This window comes from Dama dama, chromosome 18 (genome assembly GCF_033118175.1).
Source record: "Dama dama isolate Ldn47 chromosome 18, ASM3311817v1, whole genome shotgun sequence".
Taxonomy (NCBI): Eukaryota; Metazoa; Chordata; class Mammalia; order Artiodactyla; family Cervidae; genus Dama; species Dama dama.
The window spans coordinates 93,350,992-93,366,065 of record NC_083698.1 but is presented as its reverse complement, the minus strand read 5'-3'; the positions used below and the strand labels follow the sequence as shown (position 1 = coordinate 93,366,065).

Genomic DNA, 15,074 nt, shown 5'->3' with positions numbered 1-15,074 from the left:
GAAAACTTTCTAGCCGGTAACATTCAGGTTGGTCGTGTTTAAATAAAGCATGGATACACACTAACAGGCAGAGCCTGCGAGGCAATGATGTGTGTTTCCCATCAGTGTGTATGAGGCTCAGTGGCAGGACAACCTAACTGGGACATGAGCTGGTTCTGGTTGTTAAGACACAGACTTATCATTAAAGAATAAAGATGTCCAAGGGACTTCCCTGGTGGTCCAGTGGTTAAGACTCTGGGCTTCCAATGCAGGGTTTGATTCCTGGTTTGGGAACTAAGACCCACATGCTGTGGGCAGCACTGCCCCCAACATGGATAAATACATAAAGGTGGAAATATTTTTTAAAATATATTAGAGGAAAAAGAAAAAAAAGAATAAAGGTGGCCAAGAATGTGTATTCTGGAGTTCACAGTCTGGATACACCATGCCCTGGGAGGTTAAACAAAGAAATTCTATTTGAAAGTCTAAGCTCAAAGGAACATAAAGATGTACCATCCAAGGAGGGTGGGAGGGCAGATACAGAGAGAAAGTGATGGAAAAAAACAAACAAAAAAAAAAGAGCTGGGCTTCCCAGGACTACAAGGACAGGGGCTGATGGGCCCTGCATGTCGAGGGAGCTCCTAGGGTGTGGTGAGATCTTAGGAGTTGGCACTGGGTGAAGGTACTTGCAGGAGGAGATCTGGAGAATACCAGAACCACTGGCTCAGAATGGAACTCAGGGTTTCAGACAAGGTGCATCGCCATGGTAACCATGAGAGGCTGGAGACCAGGGGCCCTTCCCTTCCCTAAATTCCCAGGACAGTGTAAACCTCAGGATTCTTGAAATTAATCCAAAGACTGGGAGTGATCCCCACTCCTAACGACTGATATTTGATTTCCCACAGATTCTAGTAGGTGGGAACAATTCTAGATTCAATTTATTTTGCATAAACAAATGGGACATTCCCTGCACTCCACAATCACTTCTGCAGAAGTGGCAATGATTTAGGTCTCTGTATTCCCAACATTCACAGAAAACCCATCACAAACAGGGAAAGAAGATGACCTAATGTGAATGCAGACCAACTCCTGTCTGTCCTGACTTCTCTAAGCTCTCGAAGAAAGGGATTAGAGTAAGTTATAGGACAAGTCTATGTACTGCAAGCTTACAAAACATGGACTCTTTGAGTGGACTTGCTTTGAAGGCTCAGCACAAGAATATTAAAAATATCTCAACATCAAAACAAGTTTTTCCTTGAAATATATATATTTTACAGTAGTAGTAGTGCTTTTCTGTGCCTGTTAACTAGAAGAACTGAGTGTCAGAGCTTTGACTAGGAGCCTGGGGGAAAGCTACTCCCAAAATCTACACTGAATATTCTACTTTTAGAACCCCATGCCTATTCTTAGAGGTGTAGAAAGTGTGTGGGGGATGGGGGGCTTGTCTTCAGCTGACACTGTCAGAGAACAGTTCTGGTGAAACTTGGTGTTAAAATAGCCAACGTCCTTTTTGTCTGAACTGCGTAATGTTCAGTTGCGGCTCCCCCCTCCCCTTCTATCCCTTCTTACCACTGGTGTTTTTTTGCCTGAAAGTTTGGCCCATAATTTCACAAAGTAGTTTCTGTCTGCAAAATCCAGGGACTCAAACTCATTTGAAACTCTTAACTTCCTAGAAATCTTTTCAGGTTTCAGCTGAGGTTTCTTAATATCTCCTAGGGAAAAAAAAATAAGGTTTAAAATAAAAGGCATAAAATAGGATACAACAACTTTCTGAAGTGAGGGAAATGTTTTATATCTGGATTTGCTCAAACACAACAAAGTGTATACTTGAAGTCTGTGCGTGTCGACTTGAAAGTAAGATAACTAAAAATATGTCTTAAGAGTACAATAATAATTATTACTGAAAATTATAAAGGTAGTCCACATCACCTAGTAGAAACGTTCTGGTAGTATATTTTGTGTTTGATCAGTAAAGACTTATGAATGGAATTAAAGGCTTCCAGATACTTAACTGAAAAGTCCCTTTTATAATTGCTTTCCTTTTGACAAAATTGTCCTAAAAGGCTAAAATAATAATAAACATGCAATGCTAACAATAATAGTCATAATAAACACACAATGCTAAGAAAAAACTTTTAAAAAGAATGGAATGGATGATGAGGTCACTATTTAGCAGAATTTATACATAAATGTCTAAAGTTTCCTTTAAAACATTAGAATGTCCATAGACCTAGAATATAAAGAACCTAAATTTTTATCACTGCTCATGTATCATGGGGCCAAGTGTAAATACTTTTGGATGTGTTAAGAATATCACCATTTTCAGTATTGCTATAAAGATGCTAAAATAAATCATCTCCACAGTACCAATATGGCTGACTGAACAGATGTGGGAAGGGAGCCCCAACTCAAGACAAAATTGAATAGTGGATAATATATAACAGAAGTGTGTTTTTAACACAGAGCAAAACTGAAACTAAGAAAGAAACACTTTCAGGTGCTGGAAGTGAAGATTCCAAGTCAGAGCAGAAGACACTGACACAAAGTCAGGATGTTTTGGGCCTGAGGTTTCTGGACTGAGAGGCAAGGCCAGTCCCTGGGCTCTTTTATTAGGTGGGAAGTTGGAAAAGGCAGGTCTGGAAATCTCAGGACTTAGTCTGGGCACAGGCTCATCTACACCGAGGATGGAAACACCCATGGGAAATCAGACCTTTAATTCTGGCCTGTGTGCTGGTACAGAATCTGAACTCGAACTCCTACCAAATTGCGTGCAATCCCCACCGCAGCCAACAACAAAAAAAGCAAGGTAAAAGCTGTTGCAGACAAATAAGTTTTTAACCACGGTAGGGAAGTCTAAAGCTCCACAATTCAGCACCTGTCTTGAAGGGGAGAGACTTAGAAGATGTAACAAATGCATGAATCCACACCCAAGGAATTCCAGGTGACAGAGCACTGGAAAAGGGACACTGAAGTAATTAAGTTTATAACAATCACAGAGATAATAGGAGACAATCGTTATGCGGAAACATCCTCTCTTCAGTCTTCCTGATGGAAAAGCCATCCAACCCATATTGGTTGAGCACCTACTATGTGCCAGACCACGCACTGAGTGTTGGGGATAGAGCAGTAAATAAAGTGTCCTAGACCTGTGGGATTTACATTTTCATGTTGGAGACAGACAACTAACACACCAGATAATGTCAGGTGGTGATAAGCGCAATGAAGGTCCAGGAAGGTAGAAAGGAGGCAGAGTGAGGGATAGAGTGATGGTCAAAGAAGTCCTCCTAAGGAGGTGACATCTGCACAGTGGTCTAAAGTTATAAAGGAAGGCATTCAAATACCTTGATACCTTTGATATGGGACAAAAGCATATCAGGCAGAGAGAATGGCTTTGTATAAACACCCAGGTGCATGCTTAACACAACTGAACTACAGTAAAGAATTCAGCATGGCTGAGGCAAGGCAAACAAAACAAAAAGAGACGGAAGGGCTGACTGAATCTTATATTCATTAAAACAAACAAACAAAACCCAAAACATTTGTTCTCTTGATGAGACTCTTAGAGCATTGTTAAAGAAAAAAAAAAAAAGAATAGAGCATTGTGAAAAAGATCAGGTGAATCTGAAAAAAAAAAGATGAAATTTAAAGAAACAGAAGCTATAATTTCCATAGAAATGATCCTCTCTATATAAAAGCTTACTTAATGTATAGTATTTGTGTCAGGGTCCCTTCTTCCAGCTTTCTCACCCGTAAGTCACTTGTACAATAATGTAAACAAACCAAGTTCTATCCAATGATACAATGGAGCTATAATTCAACAGATGAAGGTCTTAATGATTTCTCAGCAACAAGACATTCTGGGTAAAGATAATGTGTTTAGATTACTATTATAATACATTGAAATGCCACTACTTTCAAGACTTGGACTCCTATAGTAAAAGAGTTTCATACAGTTCTTAATATAGTTTCAAATGTCTTGATACATTAATGAACAAGAGATATTACTTTTCAGTTATTAAAAAAATCATAATTACTGGTTATAATACCCTGCAACAAAGTTTCTTCAAGTGATGTTATTCAAAGTATCTAAATTAAAGTCAACCTTGAGGCAACATTAAATTATATATAAGTCATTGTACAGTCCACAAAAATTACCAAGTTCTTCAGTATATAAGCTAGTTATATTTACTTAAACACCTACAGTGAAGCATAAATGAGTTTACTGATGCATAACAGATTTTCAAGTTATTTTATGGATTGGTATCATTATCAAATACAGGAAAATATAAATGAAATATCTGGAACAACCAGAACTATATCTCAAATGAATTCAAAATAACTTAGACTTTATTTAGAATTATACCCTTTTGCAGTGAATTAAAATAATATTTATATAAGATGTTTAAAAAATGAGCACAGAATCCAACCAAATAATGAACGCAGTAGAAGCCATGTACCTAAGATAAAACATTTGTGTGTATTTCATAACACATTATTACACAAACGAAATAAGACCTTGTCCTGCAAAAAAAGGAGGAAAGAAAAAATGTTGATGATCTGATATCATAGGCACATAGTCATTTTAATAACTAGTAATAAAATTAGAATTTGGGAGTCAGATTGCAAATATTTCTAAAAATAAAAATCCCTATTTCGATAACCAATTTTTCTATAGCTGTAAGATTGTTTAGCAAAGCAACTAAGTCACTCTATTGTCTAAGGACATGAGACTGAACACTTTTTTTTCTCTTTATTTTTGGCTGTGCTGGATCTTCACTGCTGCACGGGCTTTTCTAGTTGTGGAGAGTAGAGGCTACGCTCGAGCTGTGTACGTCTCATTGCGGGGCTTTTCTGGCTGCAGAGCATGGGCTCTAAGACGCGAGGGCTTCAGTAGTTGCGGCACGTGGGCATAGTTGCAGCTCCTGGGCTCCAGGGCACAGGCTTAGTTGCTCCGCAGGATGTGGGCTCTTCCCGGACCAGGGACTGAACTCGTGTCTCCGGCACTGGCAGGCAGATTCTTTACCCTGAGCCAGCAGGGAAGCTCCTGAACACTTCTAAGTATACATATTTTTTTAAAACAGTTAAATAAAACTTTGCAACAACAACAAAATAAATGAATCAGCACCAGAGTTTGTCTCTCTTTGAAAACACATGGAAACGTATGACTTGGAAGTAGGCTTTAATTTTCACACAAAAGTTCTCAGACAGCCAGAATCATTCCTTTCTTTCCCCACTCAAATGGGGCTTAAAAAACATGTTTATTTTGGTAGGAGTGAGGTTTTTTGTTTTTTTTTTTTTTAATTAGCAAGAGTAATATATGCCTACCATGATTAAATACATATACATATGTAACATGCAAATAGCTACAAAAATCTCTGTGAAAGTTTCAATGCTGAAATATGTAACCATATAAAGGACCAGAAACAAATTAAAGCGCAATAATCTGCTACACAATTTAAAATATTTATTTATTTTTAATAGGCTAGCACACAATTTGTAGTGGAAAATTGCTCAGTGCATTAGAAAGTATTAACATAAAACCAGTGGGGCTGAAAGAAGCCATTTTTTTCCAGGACAGATTTAAATCTTAAAAGTCTCGTCTATCAGTTCTTCTGAGAAAGGAATAATTGCAACTAGAAAAACAATCACTTCACATAATATCCATAATAATTTTCCATAGCAAAATAAGCTTTTGTTGTAGTAAGCTATGAGTCTAGAAATATAGTAATAATGTTCATGTTATACATGATAAAATGAATACTGTACTAAACTATTCTAACAGTAAAGTGCTAAATTCCTTAGTGTCCAATCAAAGGAATAAGCAGTTATTTAAACAGAGAACAGATTTTACATCATAAAAGAAAGCATGTGACTGTATCTTCTAAGACAGAAATTATGAGGTACAAAAAGAATGCTTCTATCCACTGAACTCCATACTTTGAAATATCTTCAGCAGAGTTGAACTAATGGGTTCAGTATTTGGACACTGTATCCAGAATGTCCTAAATGAAACACATAATAACATTACCCTGAATTTCAGGGTTTTTTTAAATGGATGAGTTTACCAGGAAGTAGTCAAATGACACTTTGAAGGAGATAAAATGTAGAGCAGATAAATTCAAGAGTGGAAATTATGAATAAAATCTAGATGTGTATAGTATTTGGGAAAAGGAGAGGAGAAGGAAAGAGTAGCTATGGCTGGCAGGAAATAGGATAAAAACCTGCAGGAAGCTTGAACACAGATTCAAGGTTTCCTCTCCTTGGAGCAAAATGTTTGAGAACTAAATTTCTGATGTGATTTCTGCTCAGTCCTACATCCCACCTTGACTAAGTGTGGTCTCTGCTTGCAAGGGCTCATCCTTGAAGAACAACATTTTCAAAGACGTTATTTCATTGGTCACTTCTCAAGCAAATACATCTTTCTTTTATTTCTTACCTTTCCTATCTTTGTCCCTGTAAACTAAGGGACTTTAGATCTGGTAGCTCATAGAAGCCAGTCTTTGCTTCAATTTACCACAAAGAGAAACCAAAATACCCACTGTCTGGTAGTTTCTCCCTCAATCATATACCTTGATGGCATTTACGATTGAACCAACCTGAAACGTGGAACATAAATGCCTTTGATATTATCAATGACATAATAATGGCAAAAAAAAAAAATAGATAACATTTACTGAGCACACTATGTTTCAGGTGCTATTACAAATCTTTTCTGTGTGTGCATGCGTGTTAAGTCACTTAGCCATGTCTGACTCCTTGCGACCCTATGGACGGTAGCCCACCAGGCTCCTCTGTCAATGAGATTCTCAGGCAGGAACACTGGAGTGGGTTGCCATATCTCCTCCAGAGGATCTTCCCCACCCAGAGATTGAACCCGTGTACCCTGAGTCTCTTGCACTGGCAGAAGATTCTTCACCACTGAGCTACCTGGAAAGCCCTATGAGAAAACCACATGAGAAAACCACATCAGTTGCCAAATATTTCCACCTAGTTTGAACAATGTTGTCCTTTCCAATTGAGGATAAGAAGATATTAGAAAAAAATCTTTGCTGCTTACATGTTAATGTACAAACAAGCATATAAGTACTTACTATGTGCCAGACATTGTTCTGGGTATTTTTCAATATATTAGCTCACTTAATCCTCACAATAATCTTGCAAACAGATACTACTAGTATCTCCATTTTATACATGAGAGCTTTGTAATTGGCCTAAGGTCACACAGCTAGATTGCACTGGAACTGGAATTTCCAATGATAATTTTGACTCAAATGTTTTCTGAAATCATGGATTTCTAAGGTTACAAACTTAAAAAACAAACAAAAGATCTCCAGCTTCTGCTAATCAGGACTGCTTTCTCATAGTCACCTTTGAGATGAAACCTTTGGCAGTCTAACATTATTTATCATCAACACAAAGAAACAGTCTCTTCTTATTCTCTTTTCTGAATGCCTGGTCACTAAAGAAATAAGATTTCTGGAATGATTATCTTTAAGTTGAACCAAGCAATTAATTGAGGTGGCTCAGCTGGTAAAGAATCTGCTTGCAATGCAGGAGACCTGGGTTCGATCCTTGGGCGGGAAAGATCCCCTTGAGAAGAGAATGGGTGCCCACTGCAGTATTCTCGCCTGGAGAATTCCATGGACAGAGGAGCCTGGCAGGCTACAGTCCACGGGGGTCTCAAAGAGTTGGACACAACTGAGCGACTAATACTTTCAAGCAAGTAATTACATTCATTTACAGACACACTATGATCTGGACAAACCTTTATAGCAACAAGGTGGCCTTCAGTGTTGTCATGGAGCAAAAGGTAAGGCGACCAGTTAAGGACTTAGTTGTTAAAATGCTATTGAGCAAGATTATTTTTTTTCAGCTTAACATAAAGACTTTACACTATGCATAAAAAGTTTCAGTATACCTTATCCAGAGCCCTAACACTGACAAAGAGCGTAACAGCTAATACACTGAATCCTTCCATTGTCACAGAAAATAATTCAGTATAAATCGTGCCAGTCCATCCCTCCTCACCCGAAGACAACCTGAGCAGAGAAGCATCTGGTTGGTTGGCCTCTGAGAACAGCCCCACAGCAAAGCTCCAGAGCACTCAGCCCAGGGTCTTTCAAAAACTGCAGGCTGCAGACTAAATTATGAAATCAGTTGAGTAGGTCATGAGTAGCGATTTAAAAAATGAAGATTGAGTAGAATAGGAAGTACCAGACTTTATTGCCACAGTGAAGGTATTTCATTATACATTTGTTTCCTATAGGTGTGTTTCTATGTAGGTTGTGATCATGAGTTATACTCCTAGATACAGGTTTTGGACTGGAAAAGTTTGAAAGTCACTGATCTAGTGAATATGAACTGCAATTTTCTAGCATTAAGCTGTTTGATAAAAGAGGCCACTGGGTTCGTCAAGAGCCAGCACGGAGAGCCAGTTGTAATGAACAGATCAGAGATTATAGAAGGAACCTTACATTCATCCAGTCCAACTAACCACCCAGCCTTGGGAGGCTTTCTGTAAGATTCCCATCACAGAGCATCTAAGTTCTGAGAAGAGCCTGTCTGCTCCTCTGGACATGACTCTGAGTCCTAGAAAGTTCTCATTATGTCGAATTGAAATAGAACATTAGGGGGCTGCTTCCATAGGACAGCCTTTCAGGTGTGGGAATTTAGTTCTATACAATTATTTCTGAATAAACACAGGTTTGTTGTAGAAAATTTATAAAATGCTAACAAGCATAAAAGAGAAAATTAAAATTACCCACAATGTAACAATCCAGAGCTGACAACTGAAACCATACTAGCAATACCTCCTCAACCTGCTTCCTTCTTGTGTGTGCATGCTAGGTCACTTCAGTCGTGTCTGACTCTTTGCGACCCCGTGGACTGTAGCCTGCCAGGCTCCCCTATCCATGGGGATTCTCCAGGCAAGAATACTGGAGGGGGTTGCCATTCCCTCCTCCAGGGGGGAACCCTTTGGAGGGTTGAAACCTCCTTCGCAACCCAGGGATCGAACCCACGTCTCTTACATGTCCCACATTGGGTGGCGGGTTTTTTACCACTAGCGCCACCTTTTTCTTCTTAATATGTAACAGATATTTTCCTCTTCCACAATTCTTCTACAACATGATTATAATGGCAACATACAGCTGTACCAGAACTTTTTGCCCATAGCTTATTTTTGTAATCCCATTTTGGCTAAATTCTTTCCAGATTTTATTACAAAGACATTAAAATGAATATCCTTGTGCATAAATTATTTCCTCACAATAATTCTTGGATTAGAATTGCTAGGTTAAAGAGATGCAACATGTGAAGGCTTTGACAGACGCTGTGAAGCTGCCTCCACAGAAGTTGTGCCCATTTACTTTCTTAGTGATGAAACTGAAAGTGCATTTACCTTCAGCCTCACCAAGACTAGCCATTCATTCGTTTTCCATCTTTGCCATTTTGGTACCCCCAAAATATCTGTTTTGACTTACGGTGACAGTGAAAAAGTTAAATACCTTTTGACATAAGTTTTCGTCCATTTTTATTCCCTCTTTTGTAAATTGCCAAATTACCCATTTGCCCAATTATCTTGTGAGATTTGGAAATAACTGATTTAGCTCTTTAAATATTTGAAGAAGGCTCTTGGCACCCAGTGGAACTATTACCTCTGTTGATTTGAATACTAGGTACCAGACTTCTTCTAAAAAGCTGAGGATTGTATTAGCTAATAGAGAGACCAAAGTCCACAGCCTTGTTTTTTTTCCCCCATAAAAATCACTTTGCTAAGGCACAAAACAAATGAAAGTGATATGAACTTTGTTTGTAAATGTAGATGGAAAATGACAATTTTTAAATATTTATATTCTATGATTAAAAAGCAGAAGTGTCCCTGATGCCAAGAAAATCAATAACAGCTGTTAAAAATCTCACACTGAGAGAGGAGATGACAATCTTTTCTACTCATTTCCTTGAACCACAGACAAAATATCCCACTGCACTGACTCAGAGACGTCTATACGACCAAAACACAAACCGGACACCATCATGGACCCTAGGGAAGGATGCTAGAGCTTCTTCCAATTTAGAAGATGGGAAACTTGGCATCTTATTTTGCATTAGAGCCCTAATGAAGATGCAGTCCCGAATTCCTTAATGAGCCTCCAAAACAGCTGCTCAAGGAGGAAACCAAATCAATTTCTAACGTTTTTTTACCTAAGTGAGGTATTTGTGCCTCTAAAATGCAGGTCAGAAAAAAATGGGTGCTTATCCTGATTTTCTTCCTCTCTTTCACAGTCTGTACTCCCCCTACATCCAGTCCAAATATCTTGAATCTGCCCACTCCTTCAATGATGTGCCTTGTTTCAGCCCCTTAGCATCGTATCAGGACTAACTCAACAGCTTTCCAGTCACTGTTCCGGCTATCTGTATCACCCTCCTTAAAGTGATCCTTTATGCTGACTAGATGCCCCCTAAGATAAAACATGTAACCATTCAATGGTTCCCCATCGTTTTCTAACAGATCAAGCTGCAGGCTCACTAGCATAGCACGGAGTGCCCTTTGGATCTATAAATATCTACATATACCTACAGCTCTCCTGACATTTGGGTCCTTAGAAGATGCCATGCCTGCTCTTACCTCCAAGCTCAGGCATATGCTGTTCCCTTCTGAAAGAACTTCCCTCCTCTCCTGTCAGTCTGCTGACTACTCTGCAACCTTGAGGACTTAGCTGAAGGGTAACTTCCTCTTGGAAATGTTTTCTCATCCAGTTCTCACATCCCAGGCTGAATCAGTGTCCTTCCTTAGTATTCTTCTCGTGACATTCTGGAAAAGTTAATGAGTTTTCTTCTCTATTTGGTGCTAAACCTACCCTTGCATGCTGCAGGGCCTCCAGCTGCCCCAATCACACGGTGTTGTAATGAACCCTCTTATCTGTCTCCCTTGATAAGAGACAGAGCTCCTTGAAGTGTCCTCATCATCTCATTCTATGTAGAAACTATCAAAGTGTCTGGCATATATGAAGTACTCAATCCATGCTTGTCAGAGGACTTGAACTAACTTCATAAAAATAAGTTATGATATGTTAAAAAAAATTCACCTTATTAATTTCATCTTGGACAAATCAGATAAATCCGAGGGTAATTATTAGTATATCACAGGCTCTTCATCATACAAGAGGAGTCCTGAACCATGGATTGTAAAAAATATCAATTTTCTCTACTGCACTTGAAATAACACTTGACCTACATACAATTTGGGGGGATATGTGTTAAGGTTAAGACATGCCTTTTGTATAAGATACAGACATATTTATACAGGCTACAGGTAACGTAGTCATCAATGACATTTTTAAAACATGGGATACCAGACACAGTTTAGTATGATATCAAACATACAGTAAGAGTGCTCACTGACTGTCTTGTAAATTCTTCAGTCAGATCTTAGACTGGCTGCTTTGCTTAGTTATTCTCTTTCATGTGAATGACGGGATTCACAGAAAGGAACTTATTGAGTATATCTAAATGTGCCCCTGTCCCCAGCCAGAGTAGACAGGCTGAAGAATGAGCATCTGACTCACATTGGGCCAGAGAACATCCCTGAAGAAAAAAAAAAGAAAAAATATATATGTATATTGTAATCTTTGGATCAAGGGGCACCTGAGCTAATCCCTCCCTGATAGTGGGAGCTGCCAGATGTAAAACCAAATGTAAATTTTAGGAGTGACTGATGGTCATATTTCCTGCCAAGTGCAGAAACTGATTTAGAGTCATTTATGTTATAGAGAATGAAGCCAGCATGGAGGCAAAAACAGAGATGAGAAATGGGAAGAGTCCTGGAGATGACAGAAGTCTAGGAGATGACAAGAGTCCAGTAGATGATGAAAATCCTGGAGATGACGAGTTTTGGATGTGTTGAAATGCTCCCCAGTCTCTCTGAGGTTCTTCTGCCGCTCTGCCCTCCCCAGTTTGGCTTTGTGAGATATTCCCCTCCCTTCTGATAGATTTGTGTAAGCTGGCTCAGGTTCGATTCCTGACACTTGCCAGCAAAAGAATCCTGATGGTATGAACAGATAAACAAAAAACCAATTTGCCTCAATTTTCTCCCTCCTAATTCTTTTAGCCAGCTGGTTAGGCATAATGAAGGCATGGGCTAATTTACATGGGGCTCCAGTTCAAAGAGAGAAAGAAGGTGTTCATTTCAAATAAAGTCAGTTTCAGGCAGTACATGCCAATACAAATCTGAAGCACTCGATCACTTGTCACGAATGTAAAAAACCTGTGGGATTGGAATGTTTGTGGGAGAGACCAAGAAACTACAAAGGATTCCTTTCTCAGAGTTCTTTTTGCTTTTGAACCCTTGATAATGCAACAAGCGTGAGAATTTGCTAATCTAGACTGAATTTTCCCAATAAAGAAGTCCGAGCATCGAAGAATTGATGCTTTCAAATTGTGGTGCTGGAGAGGTCTCTTGAGAGTCACCTGGACTGCAAGGAGATCAAACCAGTCAATGCTAAAGGAAATCAAGCCTGGATATTCATTGGAAGGACTGATGCTGAAAGTCCGATACTTTGGCCACCTGATGCAAAGAGCCAACTCACTCGAAAAGACCCTGAAGCTGGTAAAGATTGAGGGCAAAAGGATAAGGGAGCAACAGAAGATGAGATGGTTGGATGGCATCACCGACTCAATGGACGTGAGTCTGAGAAAACTCCGGGAGATGAAGAAGGACAGGGGAGCCTGGCGTGCTGCAGTCCATGGGGTTGCAAAGAGTTGGACACAACTGAGCGACTGAAGAACAGCAACAAAAGAAAACTTAGTGGCTATAAGGCACTGCTTCAGACAGAGCCTACAATCATGTTGGAATTCATGTAAGTCTGGACACAAAGCATCTTTGCTGATACCAACCCTTCAGACCTGCTCTATCTGCTGGAGCGGGGGAACCACTTGCTGGCGTACCCCACCACCACAGGGCTGCTTTTCCAGGCTGCGATGGCAAGCCTCAAAGGAGATACTGAAGTGTATAGATCGGCTGCCTTCTAAGAATCCAGTGGTAGGCCTTCCCAGCTACACTGACTAGGGGTTGCAGGAGGAAGCTGCTATATAGACTGTAGGGCCCTGACTGTAGCTTTCCATGGCTTTAGGGGGCACAGATGTCAACAACCTGGTGGCCCCGGGACGGCTCACACCTTGGTGCTCTGACTGCCCCGAGCTCGAAGCCTTCCCTTCCAGTTGCCCTGCTCCCCAGCAGATGCCTGGTTCTGGGGTGCAGCCGGGCTGGTGTTCCCTGGGGCTCCCCTGTGTTTCCAGGTGCCTCTCTCTTTGGTTTGCTGCCTGGAAGCACGGTCCCTCTGGACAGAGCTTGGCCCAGTCTGGCTGGCTCCCTGCTCGGCTTGCGTGTCTTTGACAGGCTGCTGGATGGGGGCCATGCCGTCCTGCCCTGGGGGATCCGAAGAAGTCTCTCCTGTCTGAGACCTATCCCTTCTGTGATCCTCTTTTTTTCTCCTCCGATGCTCGCAGGCAGCAGAGCCCTCCGATACTGACTCTGCAGAGACCTCCTCATTCTGGGGGGTTCTCCTGTGAGGGGGTTGACCTTCTGGAGTTGCTTGATCACCACTGAGGGTAGTTGTGTTTTCTTGAGATAATCCTCCAGAATCCTGTCTTTTCAAAGCTGGTCCTTTCTTTGACCTGGCTCCCTTCTGAACCAGGTCATCTGCAGGGAGGTTGGCATCGACCTTTTTCCTGGAATGAAGTACGTTTCCCCTTTTCTCTTCCTGGACCTGGGCCTCTTTAGGCACTGGCTCAGTGTTGGGTGGTTCAGGAATGTCTGGTGTCTGGACTTTTCCTCTCCGATTCCCTTGAGGGCTCCGGGGAAGGCTGGGGTTGGGGTGTCTGGGGGGCTTGAGGGGGGTTGGCTTCCTCTGGGATTCTGGCTGCAAGGCTGCACGGTGGCCTCCAGGTGGCGCCCTTTCCAGGTGTGCGGGCCCTTTAGCTGTCTCTCTGTGGCCAGGAAGTTTTTTTTTCCTAGCTCCTGTGGGCTGTCCTGGCTCGTGGTTTTGGGGTGAGGCATGCGTATCTGGAATCTTCTTGCTGGAGGAGTGGCCTGCCTTGGGAGTCTGCCTTTCCTTGGCAGACCTCGAATCAGAAGGAGCCATGTTCTGAGGCAGCTGTTCTGAGAAAGGAGTGGAAATTCGGGGGAGCTTGATTAAGTGGGTCTCCCCTTCCTGGGGTGGGTGGGGGGCAGCTGATGGCTCCTGCACTGGAGGATTGATAAGAGGTAGTTTCACCTCCCGGACTTTCTCTTCCTGGACCTGCTGGGGGCTGGGGCCCTGATGGGGGCTCGGGTTGGCGGGCTGTTTGGAATGGGGGGAGCCGATGAGAGGAAGTTTACTGGGGTCTTCGTCCTGAGCTAGCAGGGGCCTGGGAGAGGAAGTCACGGTTTGATCTGAGGCTGTTCCGAGGGGCTCGTCCCTGCCGGGTGACAGGAGTTTGGGCGTGGGCCTCCGACTCTGGAACGGAGCAAGGACCCGGGGCTGGGGCAGCCTGGTGGGAGCCAGCCAGCTTCTGGGAGTCAGAGTCATGGGGTCCCCCCTGTCCTGGGTCTGTGGGGTATCTGTTGAGTCCTGGGGATGTGGCATTTCTGGGTAAGGTGTGTCGACCCGGGCAACTTCCGCTTTGGGGACTCCCTCCTTGGAAGGTTCTTGAGAGTCTCCCGGAGGTGGTCCAGGCATAACCTTGTCAGGGCCAGAGGGATCTCTGGGAGGATCATGATGGGAACTGTTGGCTGGCAGGCTGGCTGACCCGGTTTCCGCTTCCTGGATTCCCTGGGGGCCGAAGGATGCTGGGTCAGGTCCCTGTGGAAGTTCAGAACAGGGAGGGCTGCTGGGGCTTACCCCGGCCTCCCCTGATTCTTCATCCTGAGCCAGCTGAGGGCCCTGGGCTGGTGGTGGGTCAGGATGCTGAAGAGGCCCTTGGGAAGGAGTGGTGGCAGGCTGCCCCTCTTCACCTGCTTTCACCCCGGATGTCCGGGCCTCGTTCTCAGGCAGATTTGTGGTTGCTGTTGTTGAAGAAAGAGCTGATTGTTGAGCATCGGCTTCCTTCCGGTTTGG

At 42.1% G+C, this 15,074-nt stretch overlaps 1 protein-coding gene across 1 annotated transcript in view; it reads right to left on the bottom strand.

Annotated features, from left to right (window-relative positions):
- LRGUK (leucine rich repeats and guanylate kinase domain containing) overlaps positions 1-15,074 on the bottom strand; it is a 96,190-nt gene that overhangs the window by 13,035 nt on the left and 68,081 nt on the right. Inside the window, exon 16 of the mRNA XM_061166420.1 lies at positions 1,549-1,688. Coding sequence (XP_061022403.1) covers positions 1,549-1,688 — 140 coding nt within the window. The remainder of the gene's footprint in view (positions 1-1,548; positions 1,689-15,074) is intronic.